Source organism: Triticum urartu, chromosome 7 (genome assembly GCF_003073215.2).
Source record: "Triticum urartu cultivar G1812 chromosome 7, Tu2.1, whole genome shotgun sequence".
Lineage (NCBI taxonomy): Eukaryota > Viridiplantae > Streptophyta > Magnoliopsida > Poales > Poaceae > Triticum > Triticum urartu.
Window position 1 is genome coordinate 473,392,496 of NC_053028.1, and position 26,177 is coordinate 473,418,672.

A 26,177-nucleotide genomic window follows, 5' to 3' on the forward strand; every position below is an offset into this window, starting at 1 on the left:
TGGACCTAAGCCTGAGACTGAGTGCTTCTACTGCAAAGGGACTGGTCACTGAAAGCGGAACTGCCCCAAGTATTTGGCGGATAAGAAGGATGGCAAAGTGAAAGGTATATTTGATATACATGTTATTGATGTGTACCTTACTAATGCTCATAGTAGCGCCTGGGTATCTGATACTGGTTCTGTTGCTCACATTTGCAACTCGAAACAGGGGCTACGGATTAAACGAAGATTGGCTAAGGACGAGGTGACGATGCGCGTGGGACATGGTTCCAAAGTCGATGTGATCGCCGTCGGCACACTACCTCTACATCTACCATCGGGATTAGTTTTAGACCTAAATAATTGTTATTTGGTGCCAGCGTTGAGCATGAACATTATATCTGGATCTTGTTTAATGCGAGACAGTTATTCATTTAAATAAGATAATAATTGTTGTTCTATTTATATGAGTAATATCTTTTATGGTCATGCATCCTTGATGAGTGGTCTATTTTTGTTGAATCTCGATTGTAGTGATACACATATTCATAATATTGAAGCCAAAAGATGCAAAGTTAATAATGATAGTGCAACTTATTTGTGGCACTGCCGTTTATGTCATATTGGTGTAAAGCGCATGAAGAAACTCCATGCTGATGGACTTTTGGAATCACTTGATTATGAATCACTTGATGCTTGTGAATCATGCCTCATGGGCAAGATGACTAAGACTCTGTTCTCCGGAACAATGGAGCGAGCAACTGACTTATTGGAAATAATACATACTGATGTATGAAGTCCGATGAGTGTTGAGGCTCGCGGCGGGTATCGTTATTTTCTGACCTACACAAATGATTTGAACAGATATGAGTATATCTACTTAATGAAACATAAGTCTGAAACATTTGAAAAGTTCAAAGAATTTCAGAGTGAAGTGGAAAATCATCGTAATAAGAAAATAAAGTTTCTACGATCTGATGAATATTTGAGTTATGAGTTTGATCTTCATTTGAAACAATATGGAATAGTTTCGCAACTCACGCCACCTGGAACACCACATCGTAATGGTGTGTCCGAACGTCGTAACCATACTTTATTAGATATGGTGCGATCTATGATGTCTCTTACCGATTTACCGCTATCATTTTGGGGTTATGCTTTAGAGACGGTTGCATTCATGTTAAATAGGGCACCATCTAAATCCGTTGAGACGACACCATATGAACTGTGGTTTGGCAAGAAACCTAAGCTGTCGTTTCTTAAAATTTGGGGTTGCGATGCTTATGTGAAAAAGCTTCAACCTGATAAGCTCGAACCCAAATCGGAGAAATGTGTCTTCATAGGATACCCAAAGGAGACTATTGGGTACACCTTCTATCACAGATCCGAAGGCAAGATATTCGTTGCTAAGAATGGCTCCTTTCTAGAGAAGGAGTTTCTCTCGAAAGAAGTGAGTGGGAGGAAAGTAGAACTTGATGAGGTAATTGTACCTTCTCTCAAACTGGAAAGTAGTTCATCACAAAAATCAGTTCCGGTGATTCCTACACCAATTAGTGAGGAAGCTAATGATGATGATCATGAAACTTCAGATCAAGTTACTATCGAACCTCGTAGGTCAACCAGAGTACGATCCGCACCAGAGTGGTATGGTAATCCTGTTATGAAGGTCATGTTACTTGACCATGATGAACCTACGAACTATGAGGAAGCGGTGATGAGCCTAGATTCCGCGAAATGGCTTGAGGCCATGAAATATGAGATGGGATCCATGTATGAGAACAAAGTGTGGACTTTGGTTGACTTGCCCGATGATCGGCAAGCCATAGAGAATAAATGGATCTTCAAGAAGAAGACTAACGCTGGCGATAATGTTACTGTCTACAAAGCTCGACTTATTGCAAAAGGTTTTCGACAAGTTCAAGGAGTTGACTACGATGAGACCTTCTACCTGTAGCGATGCTTAAGTCTGTGTGAATCATGTTAGAAATTGCTGCATTTTATGATTATGAAATTTGACAAATGGATGTCAAAACTGCATTCCTTAATGGATATTTTAAAGAAGAGTTGTATATGATGCAACCAGAAGGTTTTTGTCGATCCTAAAGGTGCTAACAAAGTGTGCAAGCTCCAGGGATCCATTTATGGACTGGTGCAAGCCTCTCGGAGTTGGAATATACACTTTGATAGTGTGATCAAAGCATATGGTTTTATACAGACTTTTGGAGAAGTCTGTATTTACAAGAAAGTGAGTGGGAGCTCTGTAGCATTTCTAATATTATATGTGGATGACATACTATTGATTGGGAATAATACAAAATTTCTGGATAGCATAAAAGGTTACTTGAATAAGAATTCTTCCATGAAAGACCTCGGTGAAGCTGCTTATATATTGGGCATCAAGATCTATAAAGATAGATCAAGACGCTTAATTGGACTTTCAAAAAGCACATACCTTGATAAAGTTTTGAAGAAGTTCAAAATAGATCAGTCAAAGAAAGGGTTCTTGCTTGTGTTACAAGGTGTGAAGTTGAGTCAGACTCAATGGCCGACCACTGCATAAGATAGAGAGAAAATGAAAGGCATTCCCTATGCCTCAGCCATAGATTCTATCATGTATGCAATGCTGTGTACCAGACCTGTTGTGTGCCTTGCTATAAGTTTAGCAGGGAGGTACCAAAGTAATCCAGGAGTGGATCACTAGACAACAGTCAAGAACATCCTGAAATACCTGAAAAGGACTAAGGATATGTTTCTCGTTTATGGAGGTGACAAAGAGCTTGTCGTAAATGGTTACGTCGATGCAAGCTTTGACACTGATCCGGATGACTCTAAGTCACAAACTGGATACGTATTTATATTAAATGGTGGAGCTGTCAGTTTGTGCAGTTCCAAGCAAAGCGTCATGGCGGGATCTACGCGTGAAGCGGAGTACATAGCTACTTCGGAAGCAGCAAATGAAGGAGTCAGGATGAAGGAGTTCATATCCGATCTAGGTGCAATACCTAGTGCATCGGGTCCAATGAAAATCTTTTGTGACAATACTGGAGCAATTGCTTGGCGAAGGAATCCAGATTTCACAAGAGAACCAAACACATCAAGAGTCGCTTCAATTCCATCTGTGATCAAGTCAAGGAGGGAGACATAGAGATTTGCAAGATACATATGGATCTGAATGTTGCAAACCCGTTGACTAAGCCTCTCTCACGAGCAAAACATGATCAGCACCAAGACTCCATGGGTGTTAGAATTATTACTATGTAATCTAGATTATTGACTCTAGTGCAAGTGGGAGACTCAAGGAAATATGCCCTAAAGGCAATAATAAAGTTGTTATTTATATTTCCTTATATCATGATAAATGTTTATTATTCATGCTAGAATTGTATTAACCGGAAACTTAGTACATGTGTGAATACATAGACAAACAGAGTGTCCCTGGTATGCCTCTACTAGACTAGCTCGTTAATCAAAGCTGGTCAAGTTTCCTAACCATAGACATGTGTTGTCATTTGATGAACGGGATCACATCATTAGAGAATGAAGTGATGGACCAGACCCATCCATTAGCTTAGCATAATGATCGTTTAGTTTTATTGCTATTGCTTTTTTCATGACTTATACATATTCCTCTAACTATGAGATTATGCAACTCCCGAATACCAGAGGAACACTTTGTGTCCTATCAAACGTCACCACGTAACTGGGTGATTATAAAGATGCTCTACAGGTGTCTCCGATGGTGTTTGTTTAGTTGGCATAGATCGAGATTAGGATTTGTCACTCCGAGTATCGGAGAGGTATCTCTGAGCCCTCTCAGTAATGCACATCACTATAAGCCTTGCAAGCAATGTGACTAATGAGTTAGTTGCGGGATGATGCATTACGGAACGAGTAAAGAGACTTGCTGATAACGAGATTGAACTAGGTATGCTGATACCGACGATTGAATCTCGGGCAAGTAACATACTGATGACAAAGGGAATAACGTATGTTGTTATGCGGTTTGACCGATGAAGATCTTCGTAGAATATGTAGGAGCCAATATGAGTAAGTGTCTCGGTCATGTCTACATAGTTCTCGAACCCGTAGGGTCCGCACGCTTAACTTTCGATGACGATTTGTATTATGAGTTATGTGATTTGATGACCAAAGTTTGTTCGGAGTCCCGGATGAGATCACGGGCATAACGAGAAGTCTCGAAATGGTTGAGAGGTAAAGATTGATATATTGAAGGAAGGTATTCGGACATCGGAAAACTTTCGGGACGTTTCGGATATTTATCGGGGAACCGAGGGGTTACCGGAACCCCTCGGGGAAGTTATGGGCCCCAATGGGCCATAAGGGAGTAGGAGAGGGAAGGCCACAAGGTGGTGCCACCCCCCCCCCCAAGGGCAGTCCAAATTGGACTAGGGGGAGGGGGGCGGCCCCCTCTTTCCTTTCACTCTCCTTCTTCCTTCCCTCCTTTCCCCCTCTTGGAATAGGAAAGGGAATCCAACTAGGATTGGGAATCCTGGTTGGACTCCCCTCATGGCGCACCCTCCTTGGCCGGCCACCTTCTCCTCCCCCTTTATATACGGAGGCGGGGGGCACCCCAAAGGCACAACGGATAATCTCTTAGCCGTGTGCGGTGCCCCCTCCCTCTACAGTTTAACATCTCGGTCATATCGTCGTAGTGCTTAGGCGAAGTCCTGCGCCGGTAACTTCATCACCACCGACATTACGCCGTCGTGCTGACGGAACTCTCCCTCGTCCTTAACTGGATCAAGAGCTCAAGGGACGTCATCGTGCTGAACGTGTGCTGAACACGGAGGTGCCGTACGTTCAGTACTTGAATCGGTTGGATCGTGAAGACGTCCGACTACATCAACCGCGTTACTAAACGCTTCCGCTTTCGGTCTACGAGGGTACGCGGACACACTCTCCCCTCTCGTTGCTATGCATCTCCTAGATAGATCTTGCGTGATCGTAGGATTTTTTTTAATTACTACATTCCCCAACACGAGCTACCCCGTACCATCTTGTCGACAGGCCTGCCGCCGAGGAGGTTGTCGTGAAGTTTGGCTACCACGGCGTTCGGTTGTGGCAGTCTGGCCACTACGATGCGGAGTTGTAGTGCGACGGCCAATGCCATTGGCTCGGTACCTTCGAGACGGAGACGACGAAAGTCGACGCGCGAGCCTTTGGCATCGCATGTTGGAGGCTCGGATGACTTCATCATGAGTTCAACTTCCTGAAGATTAAATCCCAGGCAACGATGGAGTTCGTCGTCCGCGGATGAACGTTGTGTCCCACAAGGCGAAGAGGAACACCCGCATCGTCCTGGAGCGGTTGGACACCCGGAAGAGCAATGAGGCAATGGCAAAGTTTGTGAGGAAAAATCCGCATCTCATGCAGTACGAGGCGGAGTTCTTCTCAAAGGGGGACCATGAGCACTAGAAAGCGGGGCGCAAGAAGGATAAGTATTCCGACACCCAGATCAAGGTCGAGTCCAACGACGAGGATAGTGATATTTAGGAATCGCTCGTACTATGTTTGAAAATTTAAATGTTTGCAAGTTTAGACCATGGCAGTGTGATCGATGTAGTTTGGATGTTTGCAAGTTTGAATGTTTGAAACTTTGGGTTTATATCATCTATTGCGCTGTGCCCAAAACTCATTGTTTGGTGCCCTAAAATACATCATCCGTGGTCTTTACATCATCGGTTGGAGATGCTCTTACAAGGAGGATGGGGCATGGCTTTCCTATGCAGGATATTAACGCCCAATAAATTGATCTAATCCACCAACTCACATTTTCATATGCGTGTACATTATGGCTATCCAAGTGCTCCCGGTCCTAGGGTGCTTCCGGTGCTCCGATGCGAAAAATATTTTTTAAAATGCTCAAAAAATTCTGAAAAAAAATGCAGCGCATCGACGGAACATCGATGTCTCTTGTCACAAAATTTCAAATCAAAAATCGAAACATTGCTCGAGATACAAAAATTACAAATTTGACATCAATGTGATAATGGGCCAAAACTAAAACCCAACTTATGTTATGTACAAAAATTTGTCATTTTTGTATCTCGGGCAATGTTTCGAATTTTGATTTGAAATTTTGTGACAAGAGACATCGATGTTCCGTCGATCTGCTGCATTTTTTTCAGAATTTTTTGAATATTTTAAAAATGTTTTTCGGACATTTGGAGCATCAAGCCTGGGAGCACTAGATACTTTCCCAGCCTTAGGGTTGTTAGGTAGCATGTCCACAGGCCTGTGATATATAACTAATTTACAAAATTTGTCAGAACATACGAGGGCTGGCGTTTTGGGTGCTCACGGGTGAACAGTAACACAAATATTATTAAATGTTTCCAAAAAATTCTGATTTTTTCTATAGATGTTTGTGTTGGTGTTGCAAGCATGCATGGAACAACAGTGTTTCATCGGCAAAAAAAAAGAAAACAAATTTGGGATGACATTTTGGGGTAACTTTTCTGTTCAATTTGTTTTTTTTTCACAAGAAAAAATGCTTAAGCTTTTTGCCTCAAAATTTGCAGGTTACATTTAGATGTGACTAAGTACACATAAAAAATTTATATTGATCATTTAGAGAAAAAAAAGCCCGGGAGCATGTGCTCCGGGAGCCAAATTGACTTTCCGATTTATCTCACGGAACTCTGCATACCGGAAGGGAGATCGAGCATAAGACAAATACACTGGCCCTGATACTCAGGCTAGTTGTGCATTCAAGCGAACAGCATTCTGGACGGCTAACGGCCTGACCAACTAGAGCAGCAGCTTGATCATGACCAGCGAGAATTCATGTAGCCTCAGACAAAATTGATTACAAAATTTAAAACTAACGTCACAACATTAACATTACACACAACGACGGATAATTAATGATGCACATAGGCATAGGCATGCACTTCTTTCACTAGAAGAGCCATCGCCGCTACAGAACATAGCCAAAGGCAGACCCAAAGTTAGGCGCCACCCTCCTATTTGCTGCCGCCAATGCGATCCTGTTTGACAAAGACAGAGTAGAGATTTCATTTGACCATAGAAGATCCAGCCTCCATTGCGTTCAAACTTATTGCTGCAGCAGCGCACCAAAATATACCTGAAGCATCTGCATCAGTTTTGGGTTCGCCTCCAGAAGTTGGCAAAGCTTCGCACGATCGCTTAGAAGGCTCTATAACAAGGAAAACTGTGGTCAGACACATTGGCAAATGACCATTTTTCTAGCACGTTGCTTAAGTAGAAATTCAAATAACCTGGATTGCTTCTGGAGACGAGAAGAAGGGGCTCAGATCAATCTCCGAATCTTTCTGCTGTTGAGATGAACCATCTGCTTGTGCAGTCTGGTTCGCAACTTGTGATTGTTCACCCGCTTGTCTCAGCGTTTGCGCCGCAAAGTCCTGCTGACTCGGGTAAAACTGCATCTGAGGAACAGAAACTTGGTTCTGAAACTGCGAAGTCATCTGCGACTGGATACTATTTTGCGCATACGACTGAGGCTGCTCCTGGTGTTGCTGCCATTGAAGAGAAGCAAGATGTTGCTGGGTCTGGGATGGATGAGGCTGCTGAGGTAGTGGTGGCGGTGGAGGTGGCCGTGCTTGCATTGAAGAAACAGAAGGCTGAGGATTGGACCCACTCTGTGGAAGGCCAGATGAGAGTTGAACATGTTGAAGAGATGTTCCGAAGAATGGACTAGACATTGGAGGCCTACCCATTAGAAATTGTGATGCAAATGATGGCAACAAATTGGACAGAATTGCGCTGCCAGACGCAGAATTTATGCCTAAATTTGCATCGTTCATAAGAGATGAAGACGGGTTAGGCTGGACAACACTAGTGCCTTGATTATACAGATGAGATGCAGGAGAGCCAGAGCTCATTGCAGCATGTTGGGTTGAATAAGGTTGAGCAAGGGGTGCCATTGGTCGGGCAGATGAACCAGAGTTGAAGTGCTCCATAGGGACCCTATTTACTGGAAAATTGTTCCACAAGAAATTGGCGTCTGCATTAGGAGCATTCGATGATGAAGTACCGTTGCTTGCTAGGGCATGTTCAGTTTGAGCCTGAAAATGGAAGTTCACATTTTAGAATCTAAATTGCAACATCAAGTAAAAAGCAACATGGAGACATAATTAGAGCTTGAAAAGACCTGTCTTCCATTACCTGAAGCCCTACAAAAGCGGTAGGCATACTAGCCTCAAAAGGTTGTACAGGATAATTAGATGGGTAAGCTGGTGGTCCATCCCTAGAGCTGTCCCTTGCGTTGTAAGATGATGACCTCCTTTGACTTGACTCAGGACTTCGTGTAGGCATGGAAGAAGTTGGTAGTGGCATTGGTGGCAGAGGTGGTTGGTTTCTGGAAAACCTATGATCGTGTCCATGAGATCCAGATGACAGAGAACTCTCAGACAACTTATGTGCACTTCTCTTCTGATAAGTATTAGGACGCAATTGTTGCAGAGGTGCTTCTGCCGGACGCTTGTTATGAGAGGAAAAGTATGCAGGTTCATCAGCATGATCACTGAACGCACTCTTCTCTGGGGCTGGGCTAGAAACCGAACCTTTTCGCTCCAAAGGAACATTAGCTTCTGGAAGCATAGCTGTCCGAGAAGATATGTCAGCACCAAGACTCTCATTGTTCTTTGAGACAGGTACGTTCCTCTGAGAAAAGGGACTTTTTTCATTCTGCTGATCCTCTGTCTCCTCAACTGGACCTGGAGAATTTTCCCCAACAATGACAGGCGGTTGTAGATTATCATCCGGTTGAGGAAAAGGTAGTTTGTCATCTGACTCCAATTCCTCGTCAAAGACTATATCAATTTCTTGATCGTCATCAAGATCCGCCTTGGGTTGTTGCGGTTTCTCCGTCTTAGCACGGACATTGTCATCCAAACTTGTCTGACTCTTTAATTGGGGTGCATCCCCAGATGGGGCTGGCACAGGATTTTGACGCTCCCTCTGCCTTGCCATAAATTCATCTACATGAATAGATGGAGGTCTTCCACTGAGTGTTCCGCGCGGAGTAGAATTTACAATATTTGATGCACTGCTTGCACCATCTATGTTCCTCTCTCTTGCAACATAATCATCTACATGCATTGAAGGTGGTCTACTTGTGTTTGGTTTCCGATGACGGAAAGTGTCTCTGCGTGCATGACCTGTAGAGACGCTAGTTGTATTTAAACTTCGACCAAACTGTCCAGTAGGTTCAGGTGCTTGATTGTCTTTTATACGTCTACTTGCAGCCTCTCCTAATGCCAGTTTTCTGCTAGCAGATTGACCAGCAATTAGCTGTCTGTCGAGAGAAGAATCGGGCAACTCCCACACCAGCCTCTTCGAAAATTCACCCTCAACCGGTTCTTCTGAATCAGCAATAACCTTCCAAGCATTTGAAAAGAAGAGAACAGACTCATGATTCACAGACACACTGGCTAGGGATGGCATTAGACGAGATGTCATGACAACAGAACGAACCACTCCAAATGGCAAGTAAGTGCCTTCAAGAACCATCTGCACTGAATCTTCTAATAGGCCAGCATTCTCAAGAATAGAGCACAGTAATGTGATGGAACTCTGAACCTGTTAATGACGTCACCATGAGAAACATGAGATTAACAAAAAAATGTAATTCGGTAATGATAGGTATACCTGATTTAGAAGACTCTTTCCAACAGAATTTGACAAATGATCATAGCCCCGGGATATTTTCTCCTCAAAAGTCTTCACTAAAACTGTACTCTCATCCAAACTATCGCCAGAGGATTTCAATGCAAGACTACGTTCAAAGGGGTGCCCAAATAGACACCTCAATATGATGGGACCCTCAAGACTGTAACAAACAGAAACAATATAAGTACCTCATTATGTTATCCTGACCCATACAAAAACTGCACTGAAGATGTAAGAATGCTATACATCATAAATGCATCCACGGTTGCAGATACTGGTCTTTTTGAAGAAGAAAAATATTTGCAACCGTAACTGATGTATTAAGTTATTATCATTCAGATCTACTCTTCAAAAGAACAGTACAAACATGAAGAACCAATTGCCAGTTAGATACAAAAAACTCTACAGAGAAAAACAAAATCACCAGCCAACAAAGTAAATCAGAATAAAACAAATTGCCATCACATCTGGAAATAATCCATTTATTCTGCATATAAACAAGATATCTGGCAGCCTGAGGCCGTGAACAATTAATTTAATATACTGATTAGTAGTTAGCTTTCCAACATGGAGATCATCTGAATCACCTATGTGGATGATTAACTTAACCCAAAGCATGCCTCAAGATTAATTACGAATTTGATGGAGTCAAGAAATTTAAAGAATAGCATCAATATAATAGCTTTTTTAATTACTTTTTCCTTTTCTTGCACACTATAGACCACAAGCTCATATCACAGCCAGTAGAATTTAATATAGTAGTTACATGCAGGAAACCCAGTGCTTCATGCAAATGGGTTATATGAACATTTGATGAATTTGGATGCAGCCAAGGAAACTGGAAACTGCAAAGATATAATTGCACATGTATTTTTTAATTTCTTCCTTTTCTTGCACACTATAGACCACAAGCTCATATCACAGCCAGTAGAATTTAATACTCCCTCCGTCGGAGAAATGGATGTATCTAGATGTATTTTAGTTCTAGATATATCCATTTCTCCGATGAGTATTTCCGGACGGAGGGAGTAGTACTTAAATGCAGGCAGTCCAGTGCTTCATGCAAATGGTTTATATAAACATTTGACAATTTGCATGCCACCGAGGAAATTGGAAACTGCAAAGATATACTTGCACATGTATTATCAAAATATTCATAAGAACATGAAGTGATGTTTACCTGTCGCCGTACTGGCTAAGGGCAATAGCACCAAGTATAGAAGAATAAACTGTTTCTACACAATAATCTGTTGGATTATTAGCGTCAACACATTTCAGGAGTCGCTTGAAGCACTTCAATAAAGGGGTAAAGCAGCGCCAGTTATCCATATTTGGTGGGTCATCATAAGTGTCACTCTCAGTTTTCTCCTCATCATCTTGGTTAAGAGTTTGGAGTTGTGAAAATATCAAAGGCACTGCACTTCTACATATATAGGAAGAAGCCACTTCCTTGAATGCCATGGAACAAGCAAACATTTCCCGTCCAACTGGTAAAACCTGACATACCATCTTATAGCATGATGAGTATTGAAATGAACCATATAAAAACATGAAAAGAAACATGAATAAATATAACTTCAGCATTAAGGATGACATGCACCACAAGAGAATCAAATTTAAATAAAAACTGATCAACTGCAGCACTTCTCCATCAGAGAATATGCTATTCAGATATTGCCACAAAGCCGTCTGTTAAAGTACAACATATGACATAATTCATGTGTATTTTAAGGGTCTAGGGTATTTTAAAATGGTTGAACACAAAATTTTGGAACTCAGTTTCTTAAATCGTAAGTAGCAACACAACACTGTCAAAGGAAGAAGAAAAAGAAAGTAACAGCTGAAGAAACATTATCACCATTCCATGTCCTCATTCTCAGCATATAGTATTTCATTACAAAAGCTTGATATCAATCTTTCAGAGTAGTAAAACTAAAGAAACCACAACAAAACACAGACCACATCCTGGCTTCACTACAGAAGTAGTGACCTAAGCTTGAGAATCAAATAGAGAAGTAAACGCTAGCGATCCGACAACCATCTTATCATATATAACACGAAAGATATTTTACCTGGCATAAGAGCAAGAGGTGATGCATGATAGAAGAGCACTCCTCAACGCTAGCATTCTCTGAGGACCTACTTTGAGTTAATATAATTAGTTTTCAAATGTAAATGATGAAGTAATTCTGAAGTAGATAGTTTACTAGTTGTGAGCTTACTCTTCAATAGCAGTCTGCTCTTTGCCAGATGGCTGGGCACTGAAGATAGATGCGAGACATTTGAACAAGGGAATCCTCCATTTGAGCATAAGTTGGTCACTTCTGTAGGCTCCTCTTTCAGAGATCGTCTTATCTTCCAAGTAAGATGCGTTGCTGCAGTTCTTTAGTAACTTATTAAGAACCCGTGCAATTCCCATTTTCCATAGCAATACCTGAATAAAGAGAAAATGAGAGAGGAAAAGGAGAGAAACAATATACACAGGTCATGAATAATAAAGAGCCTCTCACCTTGCCATTTGGATGTTCCGACAATTTTGCAATGAACTTAAGTAACTGATGCACCTGGAAACAATGCAATTAAACAACTTCAGATTGATGATGCTGAGGGCTATAAATGAAGAACTAGATTTAGGGGAAAAGAAGAACTCATTCAACCAAATATAAGTGCCCGGTAACTAAAGGAATGTGCTTGTGTGTTACGAGAACTAGCACACAAGTAGAATTACTGTTCCAAAGTTTTACTGGACTGTTACTAGTCAACAACGATGCCGGCCCAGAGTTAAATGCCCCATATATAGTAGAACAGGGGGGCACTACAGAGAGGACCATCTGAAATAAACACGGACAAACCCACAGACAGGTCAGGTTCCCCCCAAGAAACTAACAAGTTTTCCAGAAGCAAGCCAGCTTCTGTTTGCATGAGGCCAGCATTTAAATCAGTTTTTCAGCGCCACCTCAATGGAGTTGATTAATTAATATGTTTGAAGTTTGAACCATATATAAACCTCAAGAACAGAAAAAATGAACGCTAAAAATGAAACAAAGTGGTCTTCCAGAACAAAAGAAATCCAGGATTGACCACAGTTCCAGGAACCTGAACACTAGCCAGCCAATTTCTGTTGGTGACTGAACGCACAGGGCTTTATAATTACAATTGTCATGTAATGTCAGTTTTCTTCAAATAGTATTTCTACAAATTTGTTGGACACAACAAAACCTGCTGGGATCAGAAGATAGCAGTGTGGACCTAATATCGACTTACTAAACAAGATGGTTCCAACAATAGTGTCAAAACGGCAGGTTAGTTAGCTAGTTACTAAAAGCTGGTCAAACAAGGGATTAATTACACTTCTCATGAGGAAACTACCTGGTTGCCTCCAGAACTTTGAACAGTAACCGGAATGATCTATTTAACAGACAATTTTCTGGCGCATAATAACACTCAGCTATGCAGCCATAATCCCTATACATTATCATACCTTAAAGACCTCTCCCTCTGACAGGGAAGTTCCATCAACCTTGTCATTCAACCAAATAAAAATTGGTCGCAGAAGAACCACCGCACACTCAATCTTTTCAGAGGCAACACGAACAATGAAGATCCGGAGCATGTCTTGTATCACCATCAAGGCCTATGTGGTTCAATGGCTATATAAGTATTTGCTATAGTGAAAAGTCATTTGCTTTGGAGTGAAAAAAGCATCAGATACAAACAAATCCAGGACATACCGAAGTAGCAAAGTTGTCAATGACACGTGCAAGTCTATCAAGTTGTGGCATCAACCTTACAAGTAATACAGACACATGTTCAGGGCGCAGGTGCCAGTTCACTTGTTTCTCAACTTGAGGTCCTAGAATTGTTGCAGTACTCAAAGATCTAATAGCACTCAGAGAAGGAACTTCGACATTCCACATCCATATGCCTTCATCTGGGAAAAGATCACCCTTCAAGCACAAGAAACATACAAAAATGAGAATCGGTACCGATCTTACAATTCTGCCACCTGCTTTTTTTAATGGAAACAAGTAGATATCTAAAGGATACAAGAGATACAAGCATAAATAAATGGCTTACCAAGAGACAAAGAAGGCTGCAGGCATCTTTTGGACCTAATGGTACTGATGCATTAGTAGGCTCAACATTTTCAAGAAGGCAATGAAATAGGCCAGGTGTCCAATTATACAATGGCCAGCAAGCAAGTGCTGAGGTAATAAGCTGGCAAACCACACCAAAGCTTACAGCAAAACTAGGAAACATGAAAGACAGATCGGCCGCACAAGCTGCTAGTCTTGGGCTGAAATTATACAACAACAAAATATTATGTAAGATAGGGGAATAGGAGAGAGGGGAGGGGGAATTGCTATGCATAGAGGGCTATCTGAATACCTGACTTCTCGGTGTAGCCGCAGAAGAGCAGTAAGAAGTTTTTTGTTGCGGTATTGTTCCTTTGTTCCCTGCCAAGGTGGATACATCCAAGATCATTGATATGAGCAGCTTGAGGCAATTACATGCTTACACTGAAGCCATACTGAAACTGAAAGCATGACAAGGAATAGGACAGAACATATTACATGTAATATCTGAAGGAGGTTTATCAGCAACACAAGAGAGGGAGTCATGAGATCGACAAGGGCTTGTTCATGAGTTCGGTCTAAAAGCAATTCTGTGGTGGAACTTAGTTCAGCACCTTCATCCACAAGGTAATCTAAAGGAAGAATAAGAGAGAAAATGGTTTTAGCATAAAAAAGCATATAAACATCAATCAACTTCATGAACAAGACAATATAATCACCTACTATAATCACATTTTTTGAATAATAATCCAAATAAAGCACAAGGTGCTCACCGTAGCTATTCGACAAGCGTTCAAGCATAGACTTGCAGTTCATCAGGACTATGTATATAACAGTAATCGCACCTTCTTCAAACAGGGAAGAAGCCACAGCCTTCATCGATAGCAAAAAATGATGGCATGAATAATTCATTGCAAATTATCTCCAAATTAAACGTCATGAATAAATAGAACACAAAAAGGATGGTGAGCTTACCTTATCTTCTGAAATAAATGCTAAAATGCGGAAGGCTGTTGTCAATTGAACCACAGAAGTGCTGCACAAAGCAACTCCATCAAAGTACTTGTTTGTAACAAGCTTCCCAAGAAGATTATCAATGACTTGACCATCTGAAGTATTATTTGAATCTGCAACTACATTCTCGACATCCATTGAATCTGACACAAGCACATTTCCAGAAGAAAAATGGGCATCTTCACCAGAAGCTAGAATAGCAGAATAACGAAGAAGCCCAACAGCACCATTTCTCTGATATATAACACCAGCATCAATCCATTCAAGCAACCTTGTTGGAGCATCTTTCCTGTTTGAACCTGGAGAAGACGAATGCAACGCCTTGTGCAGATCAACAGCAAATCCAATCCATGACTTGAGGGATGAAGCAGTTGAATCTGCAACCAAGACTTCAAGAATTCCCGCTGCTGAATGGAAGATAGCAAGACCCAATGGAGAACCTCCTGAGATAAGACAGTCACGGAGAGATGTAAGCCTTCAATCAGAACCTCAGACAACATATCAAGAAGTACAGGATGGTTCCACTGACCATTTTTAATCATGGTTGAATCAAGATCCTTGTATGAAGAGATGGAACTCAACAGAACTGATATTGCCTACACCAGAAATACTTATATCACTCACAATGCAAGTTGCATTAAGAATGACAAATGAAACGAACAAAACACACCTCAGGGAAGTAGCCAAGAGCTAATAATGCTTGGCGACCAGAATCGGACCTGCACCACATGATGGATTCTGTAAGCTATATATGGACACTAGAACCAATAATACAAAAATAAATAACTTGTGCGCCAATTTGTGGACACACATAATTGTCTTAGCATCTCAAAATTCATAAATACACTTCAAATTAAGTATTCCTTATCATAGTGTTACTTAGGATATCAAAATTATTGATATTGAGCAAAACACTGAAAGAGGATAAAGTTAAAATTATTGAGTAAACTTTCAACAATATCACTCACTCCTTGTTTATTCAGAGAGAAACATAAGTTGAAAAATAAGAATTATAGAAAGGCACTTTGTACCGAAAGACAATGTCAATATTTGGCCGCTCACGTCATTATTTTACACAACTAAACTCCAGATCACAAGCAATTTCATAAACTATCCACCAAACGCTAACTTCAGTACTAACCTCGAAATGGCACAAAGTTCCCAAAGAACCCATAAAAGCTCATCAGAATTTGGAGGAACTGCAAGTAGCCTATTGGCAGCACTTCCCTACAGAAGAAAATAATTCAAGTCTGATCAAATGAATTATGTTAACACATCAACAGAAGTTAAAAACAAATTTCACAAAGAAACCAAAATATAAAAAACGGAAGTTAGAAAAATCAATTGTAAGTTAAACAATATTAACAGAAGTAGATGTAACAGCATGTACTGTGTGAATGAAACAATTAACAACATGTTGGGGTAACATCAGCTGAAAGAATAAGTGGAAACAAGATGCAAAAGATGGCAGTGTACACAATGTAGGAGAACTTCTCTATAATTAATGGTTTGAACAGAACTAGGCTAGAAGAAAGATTTCCTTAGGTGAAGAACAACCCCCACATTCCAATCTAATCTAACTTTAAAGTTCCAAGTTTCATCCTAGTAATTATATTCATATCTCTGAGTTCAAAAGATCGTAAAATCAATGCAAAATTGATAATTCTGATGCATTGAGCCTGCACAAACCACTTTAAGATGTAGCTCTGTAATCATTCCAACTTCCTGGGGGCGGCAGAAGAATCCTTTTGACAGAAGAACGAAAGCATGCCTAAGAGTTATGCATTCTGTTTTATTCATATCTTTACCATCTTGAAGAGAAAGAACTATAAGCTCAGTTGCTTCAGGTTGACTGAGCAAAAAAGATAACCCTGGAGACAGAAAAACATGAGTTCGAGTCATAATGTGAGAAAAACAAGATTCAAAATATCCCAGCTTAAAAATGTGCCAATCAAACCTGAGCGACAAAAAAGAAGGGAGAGGAGAATGGATTCAATTGATGATGTGATCTCCATCAATACTTCAGCAGCAGGCCCACTTGCCAAATGCATTACAGGTGATGATAATAAGGCTGCTGACAGAGGGAAAAAACCTCTTTCCTGTTCTACAAAAAACATAAAGCTAGAGTCACATTTCTAACAGAAGTGCAGCTATTGCTCAGCGTCAAGAAGATAACCAGCAGTGTAAAACAAGCAAGAGTAGCCACATGCCCATAATAAATGTGTATTTGGAGTTACATCTTGTGTTATAAACTGTGTGGATGTTATATATTAGTGATATTCACTGGCCTGTCGTGGATGTCCATACAAACAAAGGAGACTGCCAAAATTTGTAACAAAAAAACAGACTTTGAGATTCCGTGTAGTGTGTGGTAGCATTCTAGGTTGGGTTGATACCTAGGTGGTACAGCCTCCACCAGTACATGCCCTCCTTCAGCTAGCATCCCTCTAGGTCAAGCTGTCGCCACTTAAATCCCACTGATGGGTGTTTATCCCCATCATGACTAGCGGTACACGGCACTTGGTATCAAGGCAGTCGATTGGTCACTGTGTCAGCATGACCATGGCTGAGAAGAGCAAGGTGTGATTCAAGCTGCGGCTGCTGCTAAGCCCGTCGCAGTGTTTATTCTCCTGTTCCCACATGTGAGGCAACAACCATCAAGGATTCATGGTGTTCTAATGCGACACGGCGCCACTATCACTGGCCCTCTTTGACATTGGAGCAAATTGTGCCAAAAAGAAATTTCAAATGAAAATGTGCATAAATGTCACATGCATATGGTTGGGCACAACTTTCATTTATATTTATTGGTAGTTGATCACCTTCCAATGTTAGCACTCTCCTTATAAAGAGTTGAGATGAAAATGACAGTCTAAACCAATCTAAGAGATAAGGCATACTTAACAAACTTGGAATTAACTAAATAGACTGAGATGGGGAATCCTCGGCTGACTTGAAGATCAAGTTGCCACCGGTTGCCTGTACTTATCCTTGACGCGGCGGCCATACCCGGCCCCAAATGACAACAGTATTCCAGACATCATATTGACATCATAAGAAATGAAAGGTGGACCATTTGTGGAACTTCACTTCTTTCATACTCCATGGGCCCTTCTCAAAGTTGCCATGTTACAAACAATTTCATAAAAAATATGGTATATTTTGCAGATTGACAACAAGAGCTAGTTCAACTTACATCAAGATTTAAAGCGTGTGTAAGTAAAGAATACACAAAGAAAAACAAGAAGTGCATATCCCATGTTACCTGGATAAGAGATAACAAACATGAATCGGTGTCAAATTGCAAGAAACTGTACTTGGAATTAGTTATAAGACCAATTGTTGCTTTGAATGAAAGTGAATCTTCCAAATGACTAGACTTGGATATTCTTCTAGCAATAGCCTCTGGCGAAGGATCTTCAATAGGGCCACATATCTTTATCAATTTCTGCATCAAGAAATATGATCATAAAATAACTGTTAACCCGCTTCACTTCCAAGGAGGAAAACAGAGTGTATGTGCAGCTGTACGGAACGGGGCCTTTCCTAAAGAGAGCAGTTCTAGAAACTTACCGACATTTCGGCAAGCTCGTTACTTGCAAAAATAAGAAAAGAAACTCTGTCCGCGGGAAGTTCATCAGAAGGCAGGTTGGAAACCACCTTGATCACGGCAGACTGCAACACAACCATAAGCTTCATATAATCTGGAGAGTACACTAACAATAGATTTATCGAACAGTGGGTAGCTAAGAATATTCAAACCTCGTATCTAGATAGTATCTCATAAAAACGCAAACGTTGAAGAACATATGTAGCACGAGAGGCGATATCATGTCTTTCTTTTTCCAGTAGAAGCTTCAACAAAGAACAGTAGCCATCACTGCTGCCGGTGGGTATACTGTTCCGATCACTTCGTGGCCACCATCCCAAGAAAGCTTCACATCCAACACCATGCCGAGTAGCATTCTCAACAATACCTAAGAGAAGCAATGTAGTAGCTGTAGATCTGGGTGTCTTCCAACAAAGCAGATTGATGATTTGCTCCATCCCACCAGCATCAACAAAATAAAAGCAACTCTCTTTCGACGAGCATATTAGGAGAACCAAACTCAAGGACATCACCAACCAGTTATTCTGAAACAAAAAAAATGACATAAGATAGATAAATCATCTAAGACATTAGACATCCATATGACAGTTCATCAAGTGGCATCAGATAATTACCTGAGAAGGGCATTGTAGATCAAGTAATGAACAGTTTCTATAATATGGGAAACTACTGTTAAACAACTCAAATATCGTTTTAGTCGTAGGCAACTCCTCCAATTCGATGGCAAAGACATCATCATCACCAAAACGAGTAGCAGCGACAGAATGGACATTTTTCCAAATTTCAAACAGCTCATTGCTAGCTTCAGTGTGAACATTATTACTTTCCTGAGGATCAAGATTACTCTTGCTGAAGCCATCTGCCAAGTCTTGATTCCAACTATGTGGCATGCAGTTTGAATTAGTTACATATTTTGAAACAGCTGAGATAACTGCACTTCCTAGGTCAGGGATCAGATTCTCCACATTGGGTATTTGGTGCATTTTGAGAGCTAAATATAGTATTTTCTTCACTTCAAGTGACAAGTCCAAATCTGTGGACTGAAAACTCAATGGTTTGATTGAAGATAATGACTCTTCAAATTTGAATTTGGATGAACGTAGTGCCGGTGGAAGGTCTTCAAATTTTCCCTCTGACGGAGAGCTGACCATATTGGCAAGAGAATGATCCAGGCCTAGTTCTATGTTGAATTGACCAAGGTCTTCAGCAGTATTCCCATAAATTACAAGAGTGAGACTGCGATAAGTTCCCCGCAGCACTAGATGATTTGTTACAATAGCCTGTAAAGTAAAAGAAACAAAGAAAAATGTCTCAAGCAACAGAACAGACCAACTCTGAACGGATGAACAAGACAAAGATGTGGCAAACATAAGCAACTGAAGACTACCCCTTTATAATAATAAACAATACCATGGGGGGAAAGGCAAGAAAAAAATGAACGGAGTGACATGCAGCATCGGTCATTAAGCATGTGCAAGTGTACCACATAAGCAACTGGGGCAGTATCCATTCAACTAAAATCTGTAAACTTTCCAGTTAACAAGTTGATAATTTAACATAAATTCATAGCAAGCATAGCATTCACACATTTAGTAGTGCAGATGGAAAAACCAGATACAACAAGCGGCCAGAAAGGATAGACACATATAGGCACAAGATAGGACTATTTATCAAACTTGAAAACAAATGACATACCTCAACTTCAAGCACATTGGACGAGGAGTGTGAATACAAGAAAGGCAGGCAAAGGCGCCTAAATCGAGACTCCCCATCGCAGTGAACGAAGACTTCCAAAGCAAATGATGGTGGGGATGTTGCACTGATATAACACAAACAACATTAATGAAGGAAAATAGCTCAACAATGAGCGGCAGAAGAAGAATATTAATACATTTCGAACTGTCTGCACGTAAGTCTTCACACGACTGCAGGATAGTGTAATTAGCTTACTCAAGACTCTTAAATTAAAGGGAGCTAGAATATTCAGATTGATATAAGGGACATTTTTTTTATACAAGTATCATTGGCGATCAATAAATTGCATTTGTCCGGTATGTTTCTATGTCAAAATCAAAAGTAGAACCTTTTCAGTAATTCACGTGATAGTGCAAGGGGAAATCATTTCAACATCCACTGGGAGCCCAAGTTACGTAATTAAAAGCACATGATTCATATCTGTGAGCCCAAGTTGCATATTATTTAGATTCAATTTTATTAAACACTTCACAAACTGGCATCGAGTTTCATTCGTACTACATTAGTGCATGGTGTTCCCTGTTTGCCAATAATAATGCACACTTTCATTTCCATGTAAGTTCGGAGATTGATCAAGCACTTTCTTCTATGTCTTACATTATGGGACGGAGGAATAGTTATTTTTGCACCGTTGATTGACTCGATGGTATATAATTATGGGACAAACTACATTGTCAGGTGATTCTGTACACTTTAGTGTGCACCTAACTCCATAATGATTATCAAGATTAATATATTCTGTTACTTTAGAAACATAGTTACAATATTCTGAGCTCTACTGCTCTGCAATCTTCCTGCCAACTGCGCTGCTAGAAACTAAAACACATTTCATTTGTTATCTAACTCTAGTGCCAATGAAAAATACAGTTTTTTGTTATGTAACTATAGTGATGCCTAATTTTCAATCTTTACTAGATACAGTTGCAATTGTTATACAATGTAAGTAGGTAACACCTACAACATCTACATTCAACTAATCCACATTGCTACGATCTTCGATTTTCTCTTGTAAGAATCTGGGCCCAGAAAATAAGTAGTAGCCCACGGATGTGTTCCCTTGAGCCCAAATACCACCCCACAAAAATTTTAGCTAGCCAAGGTTTTGCTTGCCTACGATTTGGCCAACGTGGCAAAGAAAAAGCACTAGAGTGGCCAAAGGGGTATGGCCATGCCCAAAAAAACACTATTTATAAACTACAACAGCCAAATAAGTACAGAGGCACTCTTTCACAGGACACACTTTGATATCAGATCTCACCTTCACAAGTGCAAAAAGTATAAGGATGAAATTTTCTTACCCAACAAGAGATATGTTTGGTGTAGAAGGAGCAGCATTTTGCTCAAGAAACTCACAGGCAGTAATCACAACAGGTTCAGAAAATAGCACCTGCATGATGCAACATAATTAAGTGAACTCAAGGACAAGTTATATATTTGAACTTAATTAGATAAATGAGTTTCCCTCTCACTCTCTCTCAGGACAGTAATTAACTGTAATATTTAGCACTAATGGTGAATAGCTGAAGCACATATAATTAGATTTAACATGTGCAAAATAGTGCTTGTCCAGAATATTTGTATGTAACGTAATATCGTTATCTCAGCCGTAAATATTACTAATCAACGATGTATATTATTTTAGCTCATGTGGAAGAACGTGGTATCTTATTTGGCTTCTGTCTTAATTATATAATAGATAGCTGGTGGTTGCAAGAACACTTTGTTACCTTTGTTTGGGCATGGATTGTGAATCCCAAATGAGACGGTTACAAATAAGATCCTGTCTTTTGCTAATATTTACAAAGCTAACCATGGTTAATATCATTCAGTCGATATCAGAAGGACACACAAAGAGTTTATCCGGTCGATATATTCATTGAATATGTCTGTTCCACATAATGTGTACGTGTGGGCACCTGTGTGCAGCATGTTAACTACTCCCTCCGTTCCTAAATATAAGTCTTTTTAGAGATTTCAATATGGACTACATACGGATGGATATAGACGTATTTTAGAGTGTAGATTCACTCATTTTGCTCCATATGTAGTCCATATTGGAATCTCTAAAAAGACTTATATTTAGGAACGGAGGGAGTATATGTTTGGCGCTAGTGACAACTTGACTATATAGGACACGGACAAGTGGAGCCACATTGCTGAGGATGTTAGAGACCGTGCACATGAACTTCTTCACAGACATGCGTGATTCATTAAGCCTGGATATGTGCCAAAGTTCAAGGCAGAAAAAGTCGATATAGTTATTTCATAGAATTGCTTCAGGTATACTGGAAAAGGAAGTCGAGCATAAAACAAATTCTAGTATGTAATCATGCGCCAGTTTGGTGCACCAAGGAACGCATGGGATACTAAAAGCCGCCGGCTTAACAATTCAAACGTCTGCTAACCAGGCAGTACCAATATTTGGTGGCAGATCGCATAGGACTAACACGAAAGGAGGGGAGGGGACGGGGGGTGGAGCGCACCTCGTCGACGTACTCGTCCAGCTGAGAGTGGAGGATCGTCTGCGCGAACAGCACGACCGGCTCCGGGCGTCCCATCGAAGCGGGCCGTATATTTCTCAACACGGGACCTCCTGAGCGAGCGAAAGCAGGGGCGCTAAAACCCTAGCGTCCGCCGAAGCGTGCAAGGACGAGGGAACGGGAGACTTCGCGATGCGCACGCGGGTCGCCGCAGCCTCCGTGGTGAGACGAGCCCGCGCGGGGGTGCGGCGGCCTGTTTGGCCCTCTCGGTCCGCGGCGGCGGCGTGGGGTGGGGTGTGGGGGGGACGAGACGGAGGAGGACGAACCAGGTATTCTGAAGGCTCGGAAGGTTTTTTTTAGTGGGTTCGGAAGGGTTTTCACTTTTCAGAAGGGAAGCAGGCGAAACGGGCTTGACTTGCATGCAGTTACCGACCTGGACTGTTGATAAAGCAACAAAAGAAGTATGATTGGAACTAAAAAAAAGAGTATGATTATTTAAATAAAACTATAAATCTGAGTATGATTAGTTGTAAAATAAAAAACTATAAATCCGACATCAGATTTCTAGCCTTTCCCTGTTAACGTTGTTATTGTTGTTCGATTGAACTGCACGGATCTCAGCGCATCCTGTTTGCCACGTCATTGTTCGGATTCGTTTGTTCCATGCATGGGCGTCGGCTTTATACGCCTCCAATCTTCCTTTCCTTTGTCGTCATTGAGTTCTCACGCCTAGAAATTTGAGCCTAAAAAAGCTTCCAGTTCCCTCTTCCCCTTTGATTTTTGAAAGATGGTAGGGGAAGGCAGCCACATCCCGACATCGAAGCCCAAAAAGGGCGCCCATAAGGGAACCGCGGGGAGCCAGCAGTCTACCAAAGAAGCCAGAAGGCCCTGGCATGAGGGGGTTGTGGCGGCTCTTGACCGTCACCAAGGAGGACATCATTGCGCTCCAGGACGTCGGGCACCTGCCGGGGCCTGAGGTTGCCCCGTCCCGCTCTCCCCTTGTCAAAGGGTCGGCGGGTCTCACTTCTGTCGGGGTTTCTAAATGTCGCGTTGGTGAGTGAATCATCTTCATATCCCATCTCCTTCGGGGTTTGGGAATTCCCATTCACCCCTTCCTCGAGGTCTTCTCTATTTCTACATCCTTCAGTTCCACCACCTTGCGCCCAACTCAATCCTCCACACCGCTTGCTTCGTCACATTCTGCCAAGCGTTCCTGTGCATCGAGCCCAACTTCGCACTCTGCCACTCTGGCTTATGTTCTTCTGCATCAAGATGTAGATGAACGACCCCACCAAGTGCGAGGCAACGATGGTAAGCAGGATTCCGGGCACCAAGTGGCTGTCGGCGAAGTTTATCGTGTTGGACATATGCCCTAGGGACAATAATATTGTATTATTATATTTCTGTTTTCATAATTAAGAGTTTATATTCTACGCTATAACTACTATGGTCATGGAATATGTGATTCAATGAAAAACTCGTATGCACGTGTGGAATGATAAAACTGTAAAGAATAGGTTCCTAGTCTTTCCCCTAAGACTAACTCAAGTGTTGTTGGTGATCATGTTTTTCGGATCTTAGGATATCACTAAAAGTAATGATAGTCCTAAAACAACATTGAGAGAATGATGTTAGAAGAACGATCATATTGAATCGACCCAAACTTATTGTTTATACTTTGAAATGATATCATCTAAAATCAATTGTTATAACATAGAGTGTTAACATGTGTTTTTAGTTCCTTAGGCCATGAGAGTATCGTAGTCACTTCTTACCGTACGATGGACTCTGGGGTTGCTCAAACTTCGTATGTAACATGGTGATCATAACGACAACTTACATGTTCATCAAAAAGTTTGACAAGGAACTAGATAGCTCAAGAGTGAAATTTGCTCCTTCGACGATGGAGAGATATTCTTAGGGCCCTCTCGGTGTGACAGCATCAATCATCGTCTGGCCATACACACATGACTATGTCACGGGGATGCCAGAACACTTCAACGAGAAAGAAGAACAAAACCGGTAACGAGGATAACAGTATGGTGAGCATGTTGTTGGAAATATACCGTAGAGGCATTAATATGTGTATTATTATATTTTCATATTCATAATTAAAGAGTTTATATTCTATGTTATAACTGCTATGATCCTGGAATATGTGATTCAGTGGAAAAGTCATATGCACGTGTGGAATGATAACTGGTTAAATAAAAAGGTTCCTAGTCTGACTAGCTCAAGTGTTGTTGGTGATCACGTTTTCTGGATCTTAGGATATCGTTAAAAGTATAAAATTATAGTCCTCAAACAACATTGAGATTGTGACGTTGAAAGCACGATCATATCGAATCGAGCCAAACTTGTTTGTTATGAATTGAGTTTATATCGTGTGTAATCAATTGTAATAACACAAAGTGTTAATGTGTGATTTTGCTCCTTAGACCATGATAGTATCATAGACACTTATTACTGTTGGAAATATGTCCTAGAGGCAATAATAAATTGGTTATTATTATATTTCCTTGTTCATGATAATCGTTTATTATCCATGCTAGAATTGTATTGATAGGAAACTCAGATACATGTGTGGATACATAGACAACACCATGTCCCTAGTAAGCCTTTAGTTGACTAGCTCGTTGATCAATAGATGGTTACGGTTTCCTGACCATGGACATTGGATGTCGTTGATAACGGGATCACATCATTAGGAGAATGATGTGATGGACAAGACCCAATCCTAAGCCTAGCACAAAGATCGTGTAGTTCGTATGCTAAAGCTTTTCTAATGTCAAGTATCATTTCCTTAGACCATGAGATTGTGCAACTCACGGATACCGTAGGAGTGCTTTGGGTGTACCAAATGTCACAACGTAACTGGGTGGCTATAAAGGTACACTACAGGTATCTCCGAAAGTGTCTATTGGGTTGGCACGAATCGAGACTGGGATTTGTCACTCCGTGTAAACGGAGAGGTATCTCTGGGCCCACTCGGTAGGACATCATCATAATGTGCACAATGTGACCAAGGAGTTGATCACGGGATGATGTGTTACAGAACGAGTAAAGAGACTTGCCGGTAACGAGATTGAACAAGGTATCGGGATACCGACGATCGAATCTCGGGCAAGTATCATACTGATGGACAAAGGGAATTGTATACGGGATTGATTAAGTCCTTGACATCGTGGTTCATCCGATGAGATCATCGTGGAGCATGTGGGAGCCAACATGGGTATCCAGATCCCGCTGTTGGTTATTGACCGGAGAGTTGTCTCGGCCATGTATGCATGACTCACGAACCCGTAGGGTCGACACACTTAAGGTCCGATGACGCTAGGGTTATAGGGAAAGTATGTACGCGGTTACCGAATGTTGTTCGTAGTCCCGGACGAGATCCCGGACGTCACGAGGAGTTTTGGAATGGTCCGGAGGTAAAGATTAATATATAGGAAGTATGGTTTTGGCCACCGGAAGTGTTCCGGGCATCACCGATAGTGTACCGGGACCACCAGAGGGGTTCGGGGGTCCACCAGGTGGGGCCACCAGCCCCGGAGGCCTACATGGTCCAATAGTGGGAAGGGACCAGCC

The 26,177-nt window shown here is 41.3% G+C and overlaps 1 protein-coding gene across 1 annotated transcript; it reads right to left on the reverse strand.

Moving 5' to 3' along the window:
* Positions 1–6,625: 6,625 nt before the first annotated feature.
* LOC125525850 (protein virilizer homolog) lies at positions 6,626–22,947 on the reverse strand. The gene is made up of 28 exons (XM_048690854.1): positions 22,593–22,947; positions 21,408–21,496; positions 20,050–20,173; positions 18,969–19,634; positions 18,507–18,878; positions 18,318–18,419; positions 18,010–18,192; positions 16,702–16,843; positions 16,434–16,615; positions 15,886–15,971; positions 15,415–15,463; positions 15,274–15,340; positions 14,706–15,187; positions 14,504–14,603; positions 14,229–14,362; positions 14,044–14,111; positions 13,732–13,951; positions 13,386–13,601; positions 13,136–13,288; positions 12,165–12,218; positions 11,877–12,088; positions 11,727–11,793; positions 10,835–11,151; positions 9,634–9,814; positions 8,149–9,564; positions 7,242–8,048; positions 7,088–7,159; positions 6,626–6,989 (listed from the first exon to the last, which is right to left on the reverse strand). Exons 1-28 carry the CDS (start codon positions 22,665–22,667, stop codon positions 6,966–6,968), a joined length of 6,660 nt encoding a protein of 2,219 aa, XP_048546811.1. The 5' UTR covers positions 22,668–22,947; the 3' UTR covers positions 6,626–6,965.
* Between the last annotated feature and the right edge of the window lie 3,230 nt (positions 22,948–26,177).